Source organism: Pleurodeles waltl, chromosome 7, assembly GCF_031143425.1.
Source record: "Pleurodeles waltl isolate 20211129_DDA chromosome 7, aPleWal1.hap1.20221129, whole genome shotgun sequence".
Lineage (NCBI taxonomy): Eukaryota > Metazoa > Chordata > Amphibia > Caudata > Salamandridae > Pleurodeles > Pleurodeles waltl.
This window is the reverse complement of record NC_090446.1, coordinates 573,239,258-573,260,712: the sequence shown is the minus strand read 5'-3', so window position 1 is coordinate 573,260,712 and position 21,455 is coordinate 573,239,258. Positions and strand designations below refer to the sequence as shown.

The window sequence follows — 21,455 nt, the reverse complement described above, 5'->3', positions numbered from 1 at the left end:
GTTTGAGTGTAGGGAAGAATCCTTCCTTGGAATTGTTACTTAACATGCTTAGAGAACAAGATAAGGCAAGAAGTGCCCCATCTGTTGAAAAAGTAGCTAATAGTTCCCAATCTGATCCAGGGACTCCCCCAGGAAAAGATTCAGGAAAGAAACTTCCTAGCCTGCCCATTACTAGACAGTCTAGCATAGTTGGTAATGATGTTGAGTCACACCATACAAATAGTGTTGTCTCACATCATAGCAAAAGCATTTATTCTCACCACAGTGGTACTGATGTTTCTGTTAGCCAAGCTGTTAGGGTGCCCTCTGTAAGGGACAGGTCTCCACCTGCCCATTCTCACCATACTTCTGTTTCAAGGCATGTCCATCCCACCCACCCTGATGACAGATTGTTAGAAAGGGAGCTCAATAGATTGAGAGTGGAACAAACCAGACTGAAGCTCAAGAAGCAACAGCTGGATTTGGATAGACTGTCTTTAGAAGTAGAGAAGGAGAGACAGAAACTGGGTTTAGAAACCCATGGTGGCAGCAGCAGTATTCCCCATAGTCATCCTGCAAAAGAGCATGATTCCAGGAATCTGCATAAGATAGTTCCCCCTTATAAGGAGGGGGATGACATTAACAAGTGGTTTGCTGCACTTGAGAGGGCCTGTGCTGTACAGGATGTCCCTCAAAGGCAGTGGGCTGCTATCCTATGGCTATCATTTAGTGGAAAAGGTAGGGATAGGCTCCTTACTGTAAAAGAAAATGAAGCTAATGATTACAAAGTTCTTAAGAATGCACTCCTGGATGGTTATGGCTTAACCACTGAACAATACAGGATAAAGTTCAGAGACACCAAAAAGGAGTCTTCACAAGACTGGGTTGATTTCATTGACCATTCAGTGAAGGCCTTGGAGGGGTGGTTACATGGCAGTAAAGTTACTGATTATGACAGCCTGTATAACTTGATCCTGAGAGAGCATATTCTTAATAATTGTGTGTCTGATTTGTTGCACCAGTACTTGGTGGACTCTGATCTGACCTCTCCCCAAGAATTGGGAAAGAAGGCAGACAAATGGGTCAGAACAAGGGTGAACAGAAAAGTTCATACAGGGGGTGACAAAGATGGCAACAAGAAGAAGGATGGTAAGTCTTCTGACAAGGGTGGGGACAAATCTAAAAATTAGTCTTCATCAGGCCCACAAAAACACTCTGGTGGGGGTGGTGGGCCCAAATCGTCTTCTAATCAAAACAAGTAAAGGAAACCATGGTGCTATTTATGTAAAATAAAAGGCCATTGGACAACAGATCCCAGTTGTCCAAAGAAAGGCACCAAGCCTCCTACCACTACAACCCCTACTGCTACACCAAGTGTCTCTACTAATAGCAGTGGTGGTGGGAGCAAACCTACTAATAGCCAATCCAAGGGAGTAGCTGGGCTCACTATTGGTAACTTAGTTGGGGTTGGTCTTGTTAGGGAGACCACAGAGGCTATACTAGTCTCTGAGGGGGCTATTGATTTAGCCACCTTAGTTGCCTGTCCCCTTAATATGGATAAGTACAAGCAGCTACCCCTAATAAATGGTGTTGAGGTTCAGGCCTACAGGGACACTGGAGCCAGTGTGACTATGGTCATAGAGAAACTGGTCCACCCTGAACAACACCTACTTGGTCACCAGTACCAAGTAACCGATGCTCACAACAACACACTTAGCCACCCCATGGCTGTTGTAAATCTCAACTGGGGGGGGGGTTACTGGTCCAAAGAAGGTTGTGGTAGCTTCAGATTTACCTGTAGACTGTCTATTAGGGAATGATTTGGAGACATCAGCTTGGTCAGATGTGGAGTTGGAGGCCCATGCAGCAATGCTGGGCATCCCAGGGCATATTTTTGCTTTGACAAGGGCTCAGGCCAAAAAGCAAAAAGGACAGGGAAGCTTGGATCCTGGAACAATGGACCAAGTGCTCCCTAAAGCTAGGGCTAGTAGAAGGAACCCACTTCCTACTATCCCTCCCTCTACAGTGGATTCTACTTCTGAGGAAGAAGAATTCCCTCCCTGTGCAGAACCTACACCAGAGGAGCTTCAAGCAGACACTGCTGAGCTTTTGGGTGAAGGGGGGCCTGCCAGGGAGGAGCTGAGTGTGGCACAGCAAACCTGTCCCACATTAGAGGGTCTAAGACAGCAAGCTGTCAAACAGGCTAATGGGGATGTCAGTGACTCTCACAGAGTTTACTGGGAGGACAACCTCTTGTACACTGAGGCAAGGGATCCTAAACCTGGAACTGCCAGGAGATTAGTGATCCCTCAGGAGTACAGAAAGTTCCTCCTAACTCTTGCACACGACATTCCCCTAGCTGGGCACCTGGGACAAATGAAAACTTGGGAAAGACTAGTTCCCTTGTTTCATTGGCCTAGGATGTCTGAGGACACAAAAGATTTTTGTAAGTCCTGTGAAACCTGTCAAGCCAGTGGCAAGACAGGTGGCACTCCAAAGGCACCCCTTATTCCACTGCCTGTGGTTGGGGTACCCTTTGAAAGGGTAGGGGTTGACATAGTTGGCCCCCTTGACCCTCCTACGGCTTCAGGCAATAGGTTTATCTTGGTGGTAGTGGACCATGCCACAAGATATCCGGAAGCAATTCCTTTAAGGACCACTACAGCACCTGCAGTGGCAAAGGCCCTCCTGGGAATATTTTCTAGGGTGGGCTTCCCAAAGGAAGTAGTATCAGACAGGGGAAGCAATTTCATGTCTGCATACTTAAAGGCCATGTGGAAGGAGTGTGGTGTGACTTACAAGTTCACTACACCCTATCATCCACAAACAAATGGACTGGTGGAGAGATTTAATAAAACTCTCAAAGGCATGATTATGGGTCTCCCTGAAAAACTCCACAGGAGATGGGACATCCTGTTACCATGCCTCCTTTTTGCCTACAGGGAGGTACCCCAGAAAGGAGTGGGCTTCAGCCCCTTTGAACTTCTTTTTGGACACCCTGTTAGGGGTCCACTCACACTTGTAAAGGAGGGTTGGGAACAACCTTTAAAAGCTCCTAAACAAGATATTGTGGATTATGTACTTGGCCTCAGATCAAGGATGGCTGAGTATATGAAAAAGGCCAGTAAAAACCTTCAGGCCAGCCAAGAGCTCCAGAAGCAATGGCATGATCAGAAGGCTGTTTTGGTTCAGTACCAACCAGGGCAGAAAGTGTGGGTCTTGGAGCCTGTGGCCCCAAGAGCACTCCAAGATAAATGGAGTGGACCCCACATAATTGTTGAAAAGAAGGGTGAAGTCACCTACTTAGTTGACTTAGGCACTGCCAGGAGTCCCCTTAGGGTGCTCCATGTCAATCGCCTGAAACCCTACTATGACAGGGCTGATCTCACCCTGCTCATGGCAACTGATGAGGGACAGGAAGAAGACAGTGATCCTCTACCTGATCTCTTCTCTTCCACAGAACAAGATGCTCTTGTGGAAGGTGTAGTTTTGGCTGATTGTCTTACTGCTGAGCAGAAAGACCATTGCATAAACCTCCTAGATCAATTCTCTGAACTCTTCTCTACTGTGCCAGGTACAACTTCTTGGTGTGAGCACACTATAGAGACAGTTTACCTGTCAAAAGTAAGATCTATAGGCAGCCTGACCATGTCAGGGACTGCATAAAGCAAGAGGTGCAGAAAATGTTAGAGCTGGGAGTGGTTGAGCACTCTGAAAGTCCATGGGCTTCTCCTGTGGTACTTGTACCAAAACCCCATTCCAAAGATGGAAAGAAGGAAATGCGGTTTTGTGTAGACTATAGAGGTCTCAACCTTGTAACCAAAACTGATGCTCACCCTATACCCAGGGCAGATGAGCTCATAGATACACTGGCATCTGCCAAGTATCTAAGCACTTTTGATTTGACTGCAGGGTATTGGCAGATCAAATTGTCAGAAGATGCTAAACCTAAAACTGCATTTTCAACCATTGGAGGCCATTACCAATTTACAGTAATGCCTTTTGGTTTGAAAAATGCACCTGCCACTTTTCAAAGGTTGGTGAACACAGTCCTGCAAGGGCTGGAAGCTTTCAGTGCAGCATATTTGGACGATATAGTTGTCTTTAGCTCCAGCTGGGATGAGCACCTGGTCCACCTATGGAAAGTTTTGGAGGCCCTGCAAAAGGCAGGCCTCACTATCAAGGCTTCAAAGTGCCAGATAGGGCAGGGGAAGGTGGTTTATCTGGGACACCTTGTTGGTGGGGAACAGATTGCACCACTACAGGGGAAAATCCAAACTATTATAGATTGGGTTCCCCCTACCACTCAGACTCAGGTGAGAGCCTTCCTAGGCCTCACTGGGTATTACAGGAGGTTCATTAAGAACTATGGCTCCATTGCAGCCCCTATTAATGACCTCACATCCAAAAAGATGCCTAAAAAGGTATTGTGGACAGCTAACTGTCAGAAAGCTTTTGAGGAGCTGAAGCAGGCCATGTGCTCTGCACCTGTCCTGAAAAGCCCTTGTTACTCTAAAAAATGTTATGTCCAAACTGATGCATCTGAATTAGGAGTAGGGGCAGTCCTATCACAACTTAATTCTGAGGGCCAGGATCAACCTGTTGCTTTTATTAGTAGGAGGTTGACCCCTAGAGAAAAGCGTTGGTCTGCCATTGAGAGGGAGGCCTTTGCTGTGGTCTGGGCTCTGAAGAAGTTGAGGCCATACCTGTTTGGCACTCACTTCATTGTTCAGACAGACCACAAACCTCTACTTTGGCTAAAACAAATGAAAGGTGAAAATCCTAAATTGTTGAGGTGGTCCATATCCCTACAGGGAATGGACTATACAGTGGAACATAGACCTGGGAGTTGCCACTCCAATGCAGATGGACTCTCCAGATATTTCCACTTAGACAATGAAGACTCATCAGGTCATGGCTAGTCTTATTGTCCTTCGTTTGGGGGGGGGTTGTGTAGGAAAGTACCATCTTGCCTGGCATGTTACCCCCATTTTTCACTGTATATATGTTGTTTTAGTTGTATGTGTCACTGGGACCCTGTTCACCAGGGCCCCAGTGCTCATAAGTGTGCCTGAATGTGTTACCTGTGTAGTGACTAACTGTCTCACTGAGGCTCTGCTAATCAGAACCTCAGTGGTTATGCTCTCTCATTTCTTTCAAATTGTCACTGACAGGCTAGTGACCAATTTTACCAATTTACATTGGCTTACTGGAACACCCTTATAATTCCCTAGTATATGGTACTGAGGTACCCAGGGTATTGGGGTTCCAGGAGATCCCTATGGGCTGCAGCATTTCTTTTGCCACCCATAGGGAGCTCTGACAAATCTTACACAGGCCTGCCACTGCAGCCTGAGTGAAATAACGTCCACGTTATTTCACAGCCATTTTATACTGCACTTAAGTAACTTATAAGTCACCTATATGTCTAACCTTTACCTGGTAAAGGTTGGGTGCTAAGTTACTTAGTGTGAGGGCACCCTGGCACTAGCCAAGGTGCCCCCACATTGTTCAGGGCCAATTCCCCGAACTTTGTGAGTGCGGGGACACCATTACACGTGTGCACTACATATAGGTCACTACCTATATGTAGCTTCACAATGGTAACTCCGAATATGGCCATGTAATATGTCTATGATCATGGAATTGCCCCCTCTATACCATCCTGGCATAGTTGGCACAATCCCATGATCCCAGTGGTCTGTAGCACAGACCCTGGTACTGCCACACTGCTTTTCCCGGGGTTTCACGGCAGCTGCTGCTGCTGCCAACCCCTCAGACAGGCAGCTGCCCTCCTGGGGTCCAGCCAGGCCTGGCCCAGGATGGCAGAACAAGGGACTTCCTCTGAGAGAGGGTGTGACACCCTCTCCCTTTGGAAAATGGTGTGAAGGCAGGGGAGGAGTAGCCTCCCCCAGCCTCTGGAAATGCTTTCTTGGGCACAGATGTGCCCAATTCTGCATAAGCCAGTCTACACCGGTTCAGGGGACCCCTTAGCCCTGCTCTGGCGCGAAACTGGACAAAGGAAAGGGGAGTGACCACTCCCCTGACCTGTACCTCCCCTGGGAGGTGCCCAGAGCTCCTCGAGTGTGCTCCAGACCTCTGCCATCTTGGAAACAGAGGTGCTGCTGGCACACTGGACTGCTCTGAGTGGCCAGTGCCACCAGGTGACGTCAGAGACTCCTTGTGATAGGCTCCTTAAGGTGTTGCTAGCCTATCCTCTCTCCTAGGTAGCCAAACCCTCTTTTCTGGCTATTTAGGGTCTCTGTCTCTTGGGATTCCGTAGATAACGAATGCAAGAGCTCATCCGAGTTCCTCTGCATCTCTCTCTTCACCTTCTGCCAAGGAATCGACTGCTGACCGCGCTGGAAGCCTGCAAACCTGCAACATAGTAGCAAAGACGACTACTGCAACTCTGTAACGCTGATCCTGCCGCCTTCTCGACTGTTTTCCTGGTGGTGCATGCTGTGGGGGTAGTCTGCCTCCTCTCTGCACTAGAAGCTCCGAAGAAATCTCCTGTGGGTCGACGGAATCGTCCCCCTGCAACCGCAGGCACCAAAAAGCTGCATTACCGGTCCCTTGGGTCTCCTCTCAGCACGACGAGCGAGGTCCCTCGAATCCAGCAACTCTGTCCAAGTGACTCCCACAGTCCAGTGACTCTTCAGTCCAAGTTTGGTGGAGGTAAGTCCTTGCCTCACCTCGCTAGACTGCATTGCTGGGAACCGCGACTTTTGCAGCTACTCCGGCCCCTGTGCACTTCCGGCGGAAATCCTTCGTGCACAGCCAAGCCTGGGTCCACGGCACTCTAACCTGCATTGCACGACTTTCTAAGTTGGTCTCCGGCGACGTGGGACTCCTTTGTGTAACTTCGGGTGAGCACTGTTTCATGCATCCTCGTAGTGCCTGTTTCTGGCACTTCTCCGGGTGCTACCTGCTGCTAAGAGGGCTCCTTGTCTTGCTCGACGTCTCCTCTACCTCCTGGTCCAATTTGCGACCTCCTGGTCCCTCCTGGGCCGCAGCAGCGTCCAAAAACGCTAACCGCACGATTTGCAGCTAGCAAGGCTTGTTGGCGTTCTTTCGGCGGGAAAACACTTCTGCACGACTCTACAAGGCGAGAGGGATCCGTCCTCCAAAGGGAAAGTCTCTAGCCCTTTGCGTTCCTGCAGAAACCGCAGCTTCTTCAGTCCAGTCGAAGCTTCTTTGCACCCGCAGCTGGCATTTCCTGGGCATCTGCCCATCTCCGACTTGCTTGTGACTTTTGGACTTGGTCCCCTTGTTCCACAGGTACCCCAGATTGGAAATCCAGCGTTGTTGCATTGTTGGTTTGTGTCTTTCCTGTCTTATTCCCCTATCACGACTTCTTTGTCCTTTGGGGAACTTTAGTGCACTTTGCACTCACTTTTCAGGGTCTTGGGGTGGGCTATTTTTCTAACCCTCACTATTTTCTAATAGTCCCAGCGACCCTCTACAAGGTCACATAGGTTAGGGGTCCATTCGTGGTTCGCATTCCACTTTTGGAGTATATGATTTGTGTTGCCCCTATCCCTATGTGTCCCCATTGCATCCTATTGTAACTATACATTGTTTGCACTGTTTTCTAAGACTATACTGCATATTTCTGGTATTGTGTATATATATCTTGTGTATATTTCCTATCCTCTCACTGAGGGTACACTCTGAGATACTTTGGCATATTGTCATAAAAATAAAGTACCTTTATTTTTAGTATAACTGTGTATTGTGTTTTCTTATGATATTGTGCATATGACACTAAGTGGTACTGTAGGAGCTTCACTCGTCTCCTAGTTCAGCCTAAGCTGCTCTGCTAAGCTACCATTATCTATCAGCCTAAGCTGCTAGACACCCTATACACTAATAAGGGATAACTGGGCCTGGTGCAAGGTGCAAGTACCCCTAGGTACTCACTACAAGCCAGTCCAGCCTCCTACAGTACTGGTCAGGGGAGTGGTCACTCCCCTTTCCTTTGTCCAGTTTCGCGCCAGAGCAGGGTTGGGGGATCCCTGAACCGGTGTAGACTGGCTTATGCAGAGAGGGCACCATCTGTGCCCATCAAAGCATTTCCAGAGGCTGGGGGAGGCTACTCTTCCCCAGCCCTTCACACCTATTTCCAAAGGGAGAGGGTGTAACACCCTCTCTCAGAGGAAATCCTTTGTTCTGCCTTCCTGGGCCAGGGTTGCCTGGATCCCAGGAGGGCAGAAACCTGTCTGAGGGGTTGGCAGCAGCAGCAGCTGCAGTGGAAACCCCGGAAAGGCAGTTTGGCAGTTCCCGGGTTCTGTGCTAGAGACCCGGGGGATCATGGAATTGTCACCCCCAATACCAGAATGACAAGTTTCATGGGCATGTTCTGAGTTACCATTGTGACGCTATACATAGGTAGTGCCCTATGTACAGTGCACGCGTGTAATGGTGTCCCCGCACTCACAAAGTCCGTGGAATTTGCCCTGAACGATGTGGGGGCACCTTGGCTAGTGCCAGGGTGCCCACACACTAAGTAACTTGGCACCCAACCTTCACCAGGTGAAGGTTAGACATATAGGTGACTTATAAGTTACTTATGTGCAGTGAAAAATGGCTGTGAAATAACATGGACGTTATTTCACGCAGGCTGCAGTGGCAGGCCTGTGTAAGAATTGTCTGAGCTCCCTATGGGTGGCAAAAGAAATGCTGCAGCCCATAGGGATCTCCTGGAACCCCAATAACCTGGGTACCTAAGTACCATATACAAGGGATTATATGGGTGTACCAGTGTACCAATGAGAACTGGTAAATTTAGTCACTAGCCTGCAGTGACAAATTTGGAAAGCAGAGAGAGCATAAACACTGAGGTTCTGGTTAGCAGAGCCTCAGTGATACAGTTAGGCACCACACAGGGAACACATACAGGGCACATACTATGAGCACTGGGGTCCTGCCTGGCAGGATCCCAGTGACACAAGGGCTAAAACAACAATTTCCTATGGTATCTACGTCCTAACTATAACTACACATTTAAAAATATAACTTAATCCATCACCACCCAAAGCCCCAAAATAATCAACAACCCAATAATAGATAACATTAATTAATTGAAAATAATTCATTCAACTAAACAAAAAAATACAAATTCAATATGATACCCACCCAATATCCCTACGAAACCCAAAAGCTGGACCAACAAATAATATAATTATATTTTTGTATGTAAAAAATTATTTAACTTTTTTTTTTTTTTTAAACCATCCAAATAAACTACCAACCCAAACCCTAAAATAACCACAACCTGGACAATAATAACAAAATTAAATATTAACCAATTAACACATGTTAGACCTGTCAGCTCTTGGTGTGGTTTCCTCTATCTTTGTGGCTTCTGGCCTCCTGTTTTGATCCTGTGCTGAACTTCGTTTTTGCTGGCTTTAGAACTCTGGGCACTTTACTACTGCTGATCAGTGCTAAAGTGCAAGCGCTTTCTTTCTAAAATAGTATTGATAATTTGTTTATCCATGATTGCCATATTTGATTTACTAGTAAGTCCATAGTACAGTGCATCATGTTGCACAGGGCTTGTAAAACAAATGCTGCTAGCGGGCCTGCAGTGCTGATTGTGCCACCCACATAAGTAGCCCTGTAAACATGTCTCAGAACTGCAACTGCAGTGTCTGTGTGTGCAGTTTTAAACTGCCATTTCTACCTGGCAAGTGCACCCACTTGCCAGGCCCAAACTTTCCCTGTTGCTTTATGTAAGTCACCCCTAAGTTAAGCCCAAGGCAGCCCCATGGGCAGGGTGCAGTGTATTTAAAAGGTACGACATGTACTGGTGTGTTTTACATGTCCTGATAGTGAAATGCTACTAAATTTGGTTTTCATTATTGCACAGCCTATCTCTCCCATAGGTTAAAATGGGGATTGCCTTGAAGTATCTCCTAAATGAAATTTCCCATTGGGAGCAGATAGAGCTCTGGACTTTGGGGTCTCTGAACTCACAATTTAAAAATACATATTTTCATGAAAATGGTTTTTAATTTGAAAGTTCAAAAACGCCACGCATAGGAAGTGGGCATTTTCTTGCTTAACCATTCTGTGCCCCTGCCTAGTTGTGAATACATGTCTGGGTCAGGATGACAGTTGGGCTGTTTGTGAATTCACTCTAGACAGTCACACAAAGGGAGCTGAGGTGTGCCCTGCATATCCTGATGGGTCTTCCTGGGCTAGAGTCATGGGGGGAGATGAAACTTGCACCTCAATAGGGCTGTGTCTGTCCTCACACATATCAGTCTCCAACACCCTGGAGTGTGACTGGGGCCCGGGCAGGAAAGGCAGGGTCTTGAGCACTACAAAGACTTTTCTTTGAAGTTTGCCTACTTCAAAGACAGAAATTAGTATAAGACATGGACCTATGAGACCACAACTTCAGAACACTTCTGGACTGAGGACATTCTACCAGGAAGAAGAGCTGGATGCATAGGAGGAACTACCACTCTGTCTGTTGCTTTGTTGTGATGGCCTGCTGCTTGCTGCTCATGTCCTTGGAGTGAAAGAACTGGACTTTGCTTTCTACATCCTGCTTTCCAAGGTTCTCCAAGGGCTTGAAATGAGCTTGCCTCCTGTTAGAAGTCTCAGGGACAGCAAAGACTACATCTGCCAGTGTCTTGGCTCTTCTGCTGAAAGTCCTGACTTGCCAAGTGGTGCCAAATCCAGTCCCCGGACACTTGGAAATGGAAACTGGTGTCCTGAGGAAGAAACTCCACACACCGGAAAGCCGTAGCTGAAAATTGGTGCATCACCTGGCTTGCAGCAGGAGAATTGATGCAGAGCCTGCCTTTTGGCTGAAGAATCGACACAGCGACTTCCTTGCAGTGGAAGAATCAATGCAGCACCTGTAGGACTGACGCAATGCCTGTTCCACCGCGGTTCTATCATCACAGTGCGTCTGGATTTTCCCACGCATCATCCATGGGCATAATTTTCGCATTGACCCCACACCGCAGCAACGAACCGATACTGTGTGACCGGAAAGTGAAGCATCACCTCTCCTGCCAGTAAGGAAGCGACACATCACCTCCCTTGCGCAGTCACAAACTGATGCATTGCTTTGTTTTCCGGCACCTCACCTCCTCTGCAGCCCGCATCGTTTTTGTTTTTGACGCTACTCAGGTTCTGTGTGTTAAAGAGACAACCATTCATTCCTCTGGTTGAAGGCTTTTTTCAACTTTTAAAAAGGGATATCTTTACTTGTGTATGTTTGATTTTTGTCGTTTTGGTCTTATTTTATTCAGATAAAAAAACAAAACTGTGGTGGGGTACTTTTGTGGTGTTTTCACTGTGTTACTGTGTGTGTGGGTTTACAAATACTCTACACATTGCCTCTGAGATAAGCCTGACTGCTCGTGCCAAACTACCAAGGGAGTGAGCAGGGGTTATCTTCGCAGTGTGGCTCCCTTACCCTGAGCTGAGGGTCCCTACTTGGACAAGGTGCAACCAATGCCAACTAGAGACCCAATTACTAACGACACAACTAAGAAAACTCAAATATTTTAAAAACAATAACAAAAACTGGAAATTCTATATAGTACCCTTCCCATCCCAATCCCCTCCCATACTCAACACCTAAGGAAAAATACAATATTTAAAAAACAATTAACATTAATAATTTTTATAAAAAACAACATATACGTTTTATGTGGTTAATGTTTATATATATATATATATATATATATATATATATATATAAATGTGTGTGTGTGTGTGTGAGAGAGTAGAAATACAGATATAAATAAAGATATAGATATACTTAAACTATACCTAATATATTTAACTCTATATAAACATATTTAACATTTAAATAAATAGAGAATATGAAATGTACATTTAAATGATACATTAAAATATTTTAAAACAATAATATTCTACAACAATATTTATGTTTTGGATATTTAAGATTTAAATATTGTTGTTTGAAATAGAGAAATAATATCCTTACCAACGATAATATTTACCTCAGTACAAAGCTGCTCTCGATATTACGTCTTGATATTTAGAACCATCAATATTCTGAGTTTGATATCAAGGGTGGACTCTGATAATTTTATTTGGCTAGCTAACATTTGTTTAGAGCATTCCTTGACCTAACACTTAGCATGCTTTACACATAAATAGCAATAGTACAGTTAACAATTTCGGAGGCAAATTAGCAAATACAGAAAAAAGTCGAAAGAAAAGGAGTTGAAAGGGAAACTAATAAATCCAAATTAAGACTAGGTGAAGAAGGAGTAGGTGAACTTTTAGTGACTTCCTGCAGATGAGGTCTGGTTCAGTTCGTGGTAGTCCATGGAAGCATTTCCAGAGGTTGGTTGCAGCACTAGGGAAGAATTGCTTCGGGTAAGGGATGTTTTGAATGTGAACCCTTCAATATACAGTGAAAAGAGCCCTTACTCCAGAGTCATCTCTTACCCCAAACGATGGTGAGCAGCTTGGCCAGATGAGACACGCTTTTCACATGTAGAGCCTTGAAATCTGACATTATGCTAGTTTGCGTTGACGCAGGACTGAACACTGTGGTTGAACTAAAATGTAAATGCCTAGACTAAGGGACTCATTACTACATTGGCGGTCCCACCACGGAAGCCCCAGTGCCGCAGGGAGGACACCACCATCATGCCGATGGCGTCCCCCCAGTCGTATTACAATGTTCCCACCGGGCTGACCAGCGGGAACGTTGTATTATGATGTAACAGTGCTACTGTATTGGTCTTGACTCCCTTAAGGGAGCCAAAGCCAACAGCATAGCTCTACAGCTCCCTCTGAATGCTCACTGTCTGCTTAGACAGTGTGTATTTCGATGATGCGTGGCAGGGGGGCCCCTGACTGGCTTTCCGCCAGACGTCCAACGGCGGGGTAACCGCTTTGGAAAGGCTGGTGGAAAGCTGTGTTGTAATCAGCACAGCGGTGCTGACTTCAGTGCCGCCGTCTACCTGTTGTGAACCATGTTACTGGTGGTGTTGGCGGTCCCCTGGCGGGTCTGCCCACCAGAGTTCAAATGGGGCAGACGGACCGCCTGGAGTGCAGCAGTCCAACCGTCACTGCGAGCCTGGCAGTCCTCAAACTGCCAGACTTGTAAGGAGGCTCTAAAGATGTCTCAGGCATGATAATCATTAAAAAAAGATCCGATGATGTTAGTACTAATGGGCATTAGTTCTCAGTAACCGTATTACTCATCATTTGCATGCATCACGCACAACTGTGCACAAGGCTGGAAACATTCCCACCAAAAAACCCCTTTACAGAAACCAAAAGAGGAAACTGTCAGGACTGACTCCTTTCACCCCTATAGGAATAGCTTCAGTACTCTAAAAGAAAGTCCTCAGGCCAAGAGAAACTAAGATGCTTGTCATGTGGGATTGCTGATATCAAGTTGGATTAGGAACCAAACGCAGCCCTGGTGAAATATTTGAGTCACACATTGGATCATGAGAGGAAAGTGCAGCATGAAGTCCTGTCCCTCCCCAATGACTTTATGGTTATTTACTCCTCTCCCAAAGACGTTTAAAATAAAAGGGTCTGAATTGTGCACACAATCTTTCACATATATTGGCTAGGAGGTTTTAAAGTCTGTCAGCCCCCTTGATAGCAGCCCACCAGGGAAATAACAGAATGCCCAGATGGGCAGTCCACCCTGCCTGCTACCATGAGATTTCTACTGTGACTGCCCTCTCTGTGTGAATGAGCTTCCTCTCAGCAGTGCCACGTTAGTGTGAGTTCCGTACAGTAATGCCCGTTCTCCCCAACAGTGTCACCCAAGCATACTTTGTTAGTTCTGTAGGTCTTTTGCTCCACGTGCTTGTCATCGGCAGTGTCCAGCCAGAGCTACAGGACTTCTGCAGTGTGAGCTTTCTCCCGCAGGCCCCTGTCGGTGCTGCATGACCCCGGAAGAGTAAGCTGCCTCCACCAATGGTTTGTCTTCAGGTGTGTCCGGACAGTGCCTAGCAGTGTGGAATCCCTCCAGATCTGCCCTGTCCGTGATAGAAGACGCCGGGAGTGCCTGGCAGTGTCAGCGTCCCCCAGCAGGGTCCTGCTAATCCTTCGTCTCTTTCTCTTCCAGTGTTCCTGCTTTGTGGAGCCTTCAATATCGACACCGATAATCCTACGCGGTTTCAGGGCGACACGAAGGGGTACTTTGGCTTCAAAGTCATCCAGCTGAAGGCAAACAACGCCTCATGGTAAGTAAATGTGAGACGTGCTGGCCACCCACACTAGTAATAATCGTGGAGCGCTTTTAAATATTGCAGGAAGCGGCTGGGGAGATCAGATTGTTTAGCCACTCTCTAAGTCTGGCCCAAGGCCGAAGCTAGTGATGTTTTGACCTCTAGAAATGGGCGATGCTTTCCAATGGGCGGGTGCCACAAGTCCTGGAGCCGGGTAAATTAGGTCAAATGACAGGCATTGCCCTACCAGCTGCCACGTGAGTCTGTTCTGGTTTCCCTCTAGCTGGTTCACCTATGGTTGCTGTGGTTTCTCTTTCGGCGTCTTTCCTCACATTTATTCTGGAGACTGAACACAAATACAGCCTGCCGTTTTCCATGACGGACGTAAAGTTATAGTCTTCCTGAAGAGATCGTTTCTTGAAATTAGCAAACCTTTGTCTTACCTTGCTTTTTCTGCACCAGTGCTTAATTTGTGCTTGTTATTTCCGGTGCTGAGCACCGGCACTTAATGTTGAGGGCCGGGGCTTATTCTTCTGCCTCAAGCAATTGCAGCGAGCAAAAGGCACAAATGGGAAAGACGGAGGAAGAGAAAACGAAAAAGCGTCACAATCGGAGAAAGCAGAAAGCTGCAGGAGCGAGCTAAAGTGGCAGGAAGTGGCTTTAAATTAAATGAAGTGGCCCAGATGGCTTTAGAATTACGCCGCCTCAGTATTCCGTGTTCCCACATTTAATTGCAGCAGCCGCGTGTTTAAGAGGAGACCTTTGAGCACCGGCACCTTGTTATTTACAAATTAAGCACTGTTCTGCACCCATTTGTTGCTGAGTACAATTGGGGGGCTGGCTGATCTGTGCAGTGCAGCTTTGATGTCACTTCCGTCAGCTGCTAGGTGCACGTTCCCACGTTCTGCTGAGGATACTCTGAGTGAAACTGGAAACAATCCTCGGGTTCCGCCTGACAATCCTCTATTGGAGTTTTTCTGTGGTGGGGAACATATATTTGACACTCTTGTTAATCATGAACAGTCGTTAGATATTACTTGCTGCATCAGGAAGCTAGCAATAGATACACAGGCAATATGTTATTGTCAGTAGTAGCTTGGGGAGGAATTCATGCATGAAATGTCTGCAGCAGTAAAGCTACCTGAAAATCACTAGTATACATGGCAAACTTTGATTTTCAATAGTGTCCGCTTCCTCTAGGTTTGAGGCATCTATCAGTGTTTACTTTTAAATTATCAACCTTCCACTTTATTAACATGTTTTAACTATTACTAGTTCCTTAATGTTTTACCCCACCCGTACGTAATTGTCCGACTTGTGTTAGTAGCCCCGTGAGACATTTCTTTCCCATGCAAGGCGCTGGATCGTGGGATGGACCTTAAAGTCTTGTCCAGTCAGGTTCAACCCCAAGGCATGTTCAGTTTGCACCATATTACTTTGAAGCACTAAGTTCACGGAATATCCAAGCTGCTCGTTTTCCTGGTACTTAGGCTGAGCTCAGGGCTTCTCTTCGGAAGTGTGACGAGAACAAAGACAAACGCAGTGTATTTTAGCAGCAGTAAAAAATAAACAACAGAAAACCAGAGAAAATAACACACTGCAAGTTCCATTGAAAGGACAAGATAGCGGACTCAACGAAGTAGACACCGTTTGGTGCACAGTGGCAGGCGATTCAGGGAGCAACACATGGCAAAAACACACAAATGTAATCAAGTTTGTTTAGCGATGAAAGATGTCTCCACAAATGAAAATTGCAAGCACTACTAGTTAAAAGCCCATTGGGATTAGAACAACCATTTGGAATTTACACAAAATGTCTAGAAATAAAGGTAAAGGCCGAGACAGCTTGGCTATCTGTTAGGAATGAACCTCGGCTCAGAAATCCAGCCATGAAGGTCTCCATGTTGCATGAAAAACAAGCGCCTTTTGCCAAATGTCCACCGGAGTCTTTACCAGTGGTGCGTTTTGTGCGAGGGAACTCCTCAAATTCAGCGTTTTCAGGACAGGGCCCCTCACCTCAGGAAGGAGGACAGGGACCTTCTCACAGTGGTATTGCAGGAGTTCAAGAATCCTACAGTCTTGCAAGTAGGCACATTTTTCACAAGCCCTTTGCCGCATTATTCTTACTGGGGTAATGCCATGTTGGTAATGCAGACTGGCGCAAGAGTCTTGTGGCACCTGACCTGGTCATGCACTGGAACTGACGATCAAGATCACCGTGTGCCAGGATATTCCCCCGTAGACCATGATGTGTGGTTTCCATCTATTTGGCTCTGTATAGCCCCCACACCAGCCTACCTGGAAGCCACCCGGAAGACAACCTCAGAGCTCTGCCTTACTTTCTTCAGTGCTATTTACCTTTCAGGACTAAAACCTGTACTGTGCTTGCTCTACCTTCCTAGAATTCTGCATATCAGAATCAAATGCAGGATCTGAGGTGCAGGACATTGGCAGGGCCTTGGCGAAGACCTTTCCTATCTTGGAAAAACTTTAGCAGAAGCTCCTAGATTCTGCAGAGGGATGTTACTGCCTCAGGATAGTTCTCCTTTGATATGCCCTTTTAAGACAATAAAGAAGTACAGCGTCTCTCACTTTATTTTTCCACAAAATCCAGAGGAAATTACTAAAGCTAAACCTACACATTATGCAGTTATCTAGACAGTACAGGTAATGTACTGTCAAGCTGCCCTCACCACTGACATGCTACGTGGATCTCACTCAGTGCTTAATTTGTAAATTAAAACGTGCCGGTGCCCAAAGCTCTACTCTGAAACACGCGGCTGCTGCAATTAAACGTGCGTGCACGGAATACTGAGGCAGCGTAATCCTAAAGCCATCTCGGGCCTCTTTAATCCATTTACTGGCACTCCCTGCCCCTTCAGCCCACTCTTGCAGTTTTCTGCTTTCTCCGTTAGTGACGCTTTTTCGTTTTTCTCTTCTTCTGTCCTTCCTATATGTGCCTTACACTCGCAGTAAATGCTTTAGGCAGAAAAATAAATGCCGGCCCTCAAAAATAAGTGCTGGTGCCCGCACCGGAAACCACCGGCTCAACTTAAGCACCTGTGTCCCCTATGGGACGGTATGGCTGGGGCAGAAACATGTAGGGGCCATGTTAAAAAAAATCCATATGCACAATTTTTGCTGACTGTGTTATATGAAGATATGATGTGTTATTTTCCCCAGGACAAACACTGCACAACTTTTTTTTCACGTTTTCTGTTCTGTTTGCATATTAAGATGTGGAGAAACTACTTTTGCTTCATTTTTAAAAGGTGACAGATTGTACTGGGAGGCAATATGAGTTTGTTCCATGTTTCATTTCATAAATAGCAAAAAAGCATACAGCATTATTTGGCCCTTTTCGTCTATAGAAATTTGTGTCAATCGACTGTGACTTGTTCGTTAACATCTGTAAACCATGCGTAAATTGTATGAGCGAACACAATTTGAAAAGTCTGCTCAGCGGTGGTGCCGTAATGTTTTTTTTCCCTGATTAAGAAAAAAAAAATCGGTAACACAGACCAGGTGATATTAGTTTGCAGAGTTCTCTATTACAGAAAAAGTAAAATATTGCAAAATGGTTTTGCACAGATATCGACACCAGTGCAAAATGTCTGCAATACGGCCTCTGGCGTCATGATCCACCTGTCAGGACATGTTGATGTCCTCCAAAAGCCATGTCCAAGCGTGATTTCTTCAGCTACCGTATTTAACATTTTATAGCGTAAATGTGAGAAAACATGGTTGGCATTTTTTGGGCGCCGGATGAAATTATTTCATGTGAGGGGGTGGGGTGCACTATTAAAAGGTTTGAAGAATGTCACCCAGTGCTTAATTTGTAAATAAAAAAGTGCCAGTGCCAAAATCCCTCCTCTTAAACACGCGACTTCTGCAATTAAATGTGTGAACACAGAATACTGAGGCGGCGTAATCCTGAAACCATCTCGTGCCTCTTCAATCCATATTACACCACTCCCTGCCCCTTCAGCTCACTCTTGCAGCTTTCTACTTCTCCCTTTGTGACGCTTTTTCGTTTTCCCCTTCCTCTATCTTTCCCATATGTGTCTTTTGCTCCCAGCAAATGCTTGAGGCAGAAGAATAACCGCCGGCCCTCAAAAATAGGTGCCGGTGCTCGGCACCGGAAACAACAAGCACAAATTAAGCACTGGTCTCACTCCCAAAACTATTTAAACGACCTCTGTAGAGAACCACACACAAGTGGAGGTGGTACTGCCGAATGACGGATGCCCCCTTCCACAGTGATTGCACCTTTCTCAAGATTATTTCCCTCCTGGTTGATTGCTCTACCATTTAACGTGACAGATTCCCTTTATATCGAGGTGCGAACTGTTTTTTTAGACTCTGTTTTAGATGTGACTTTTGAATGTAATTTACCTTCTCACTGTGTGTTTTTCTTATTTGCGATGCTCGGGGACCCAGAGCAGCCCTGGCAATTTTGTTGGACCAGCCCCCCTTTTGGGGGGGTTGTTTTTGGGGGGAGCTGGGGGCTGCAGGTGTGAAGCACTACTGGAGGCAGATATTGCAGCACCACTGCCAAACCGGCTCCCACCCTTCCAGCCTCCCGGGGAAACACCCGATGCCCACTATGGCCACTCCGGCCCTGTTCGCTGGGATTCTAAATTGAATACCACACTTCTCAAGTATGTTTTTTTTTGCATGGTCTGGCTCTAAACTCTCATTGCTCTTGTTTCCTGCTACCTGCTACCTGACATTCACCAATTCTAGTACTCGCCCGTAACCACCCTGGTGTATGCTGTCAACAACTGTAGCGTCTTTATGTGACCGATTGCTGGCTATTGTGAAGCTTTCTTTATAAAAATGCTGCACTTTGCAATTAAAAACATGGAAATAAATAAATGAAAACAAAAAGTAGGAATTAAGTACAGTCTGGACAAAGTGCTTGACAGACCTTTCCAGTATCTTCTGGAGTCCATCTAGATGCAAAAAGGCCAAGGAAGGGAATCCCAGGGAATGTTGCCTTCTGAGCGCAGGAATCCTTCATTGAACAGTTACATTTAAGTGGGCAGAGTGGTATGTTTCAAAGAGGTCGATCATGGGCAGTTCATTGGGTGGTATGGGAAGGATCAGTTTCGTTAAGCAGATCATGCTACAGCTCATAAAGTGCCTTGTGTATGGGACTTTGACTGTGACATAAGCTAATTGGCTGGTTCTCTTTACAACAAGTATGGCGCATGCTGCAAAGATGTGTCCCCTTTGGAAAATTGAGGGAAGTAAGGCAGATGAGGAGAAAATAGGATAAATTCCTTCTAACAATCTCTTCCTACTATGCAGAATACACCACGCACAAGAGCTTACACAATTGAGGGCATTGCTGCTCGCAGGTGGAACAATTGCTCCATTTCCCAGCTTCATTAGTGTCACAGTTTGAGCTTTAATCCTCCGAAAGTACCCACCAGAAACTTCGAGGCATGTCCACATAGCTGGAATTATTGGACAAAACTGGAAGCACCTGTCTCCTAGGTATTGGCATAGTAGAAGCGCAGAAATAATAAAACATACAACACACTAGAAGGTGTATTTTCGATATGAGAATGTGACAAAGAAAATGTTGTTGAACTTAACTGAAATCTTAAAAAGATAAACTTAATTTCTGAAGATATATTTAATCTACCTCACCCAGAGACATGTGTTGATGCCTTACACCGGCCACGGCACACAATGCTCCAGAAACAGGACCATCCATACCTTTGAAAGACTACCTCAACAGTGTTTCATCAAAAGAAAACATCCCTGGAGAGGCCACCGATCAACACAACCATGTGAGCAATTTACCGAGAGGCCACCTCCCAATTGTTTTTCAAGGCTGTGACTGGAAATAGTCATGTCCTTTATAGATCACTCATATAGTACTTCACTAATAGGAGCCTTCACTGCCAAGAAGGAAGTACATTATATGCTCACACAAAGGAGGTAACTCTAATAGAACCCCCATGTCTACGTCAGCACCTGTGGAAGCCCACACTGGTATAGAGGGAACGCCTCGTTTGTTGATCTACTCTAACCTTGAGGAGCCACCTCACACACTGCGCCACCTCTGGAAACAACTCTGGTGGTCACATTACACACTGCTTCCCATGTGGAACCATTGCCACAAAGACCCTTTCACCTATGTCTCTCTTCATTAAAGGGACAAGAAAGTCAGAACTGTACTCACATAGTGTTACGAGTAGGTTTTGGACTAGGTTCTAACTTTCTAGAAAATCTGAAAAAAATGTAGCTGTACTTCTGGGAAGCTGCGACGGTTGCAGATTCCAGGAGTACTTCCAAGTGTTTATCTAGGCATTGAAATGTAAGATGTATACCGAGACGTGCAGAAATTCAACATAAAAGTCCATTTGCACTAAGTAGCTTTTTTTTTCTCCTCGTAAAAAACATTTTTTTTGCAATGTAGAAACCCCTTTTGCCAAAATTCCCTAAAATCCTGGGGTGTTCCTTCCCTATTATTAGCAGGAACATTTTTTTTACTCTTGTTCTTGATACAAAAGCTACAATTATATTAAGTGAGGGAAACAACCTACCCAAGGTTTTTGAACGCTCATAGTCTTGCACATGTGCTGGTGTTCTCCATTTTTGAGAACAGACCACCATGGAACAGTCACAAATCCACTCCTTTGAGCGGTGGTGCTTGTATGGAAATACTTCATGCTAATGAAAATTGTGTGTGACCACATTCCACTTACAGGGGCAAAATCCCAGCTCCCCTGATCCTGTGAATCAGAATGGGCTAATTGTCCATGTATGGGGTTGTATTTTGTCACCTAAATGTCATTTAGGTGCACAAATACATGTGTGAATCAGGTCCACACTTTCCACTAATGCACATCAAACCAAGAGAGACCAACTGACGTATTACTTCATGCATGGGAGGCAATATTGTCCTGCAAGAAGCATTTTTAGTTTTGCCCTTTTCATTGGGGGTCCCAGGACTGACTGATGTGAAGATGAACCATCTATTCAGCCCGGCGTCGTGAGATGTTTGACCTCACTGAAGCATGGCTGAGTGGCAACATTGATGCACTCTTTCAGATGCTCTGCTAATGATTCTCATACAATCTGTTTTGGATCTTCCTTTCTCTACAGGGTTGTTGTAAGCGCTCCTCTTGCAGGAGGAGATACCCTCCAAAAGTCTGGAGCCATCTACAGATGCAGCTACATTGAAGAAGCTTGCAAGCCAATCCCAGTAAACAGTAAGTACAAATTGTTTACAAAAAGAGGTAAGCCTTACGTGTAGGGAAA

The 21,455-nt window shown here is 45.8% G+C and overlaps 1 protein-coding gene across 3 annotated transcripts in view; it reads left to right on the top strand.

The window, feature by feature from the left end:
• LOC138304374 (integrin alpha-M-like) overlaps positions 1–21,455 on the top strand; it is a 242,314-nt gene that overhangs the window by 43,717 nt on the left and 177,142 nt on the right. For 2 of the 3 annotated variants that reach the window (XM_069244358.1, XM_069244359.1), the window contains exons 2-3: positions 14,075–14,192; positions 21,300–21,406. In XM_069244358.1, the coding sequence (XP_069100459.1) occupies positions 14,075–14,192; positions 21,300–21,406 (225 nt within the window). The remainder of the gene's footprint in view (positions 1–14,074; positions 14,193–21,299; positions 21,407–21,455) is intronic. The other variant, XM_069244360.1, reaches the window with a different exon arrangement.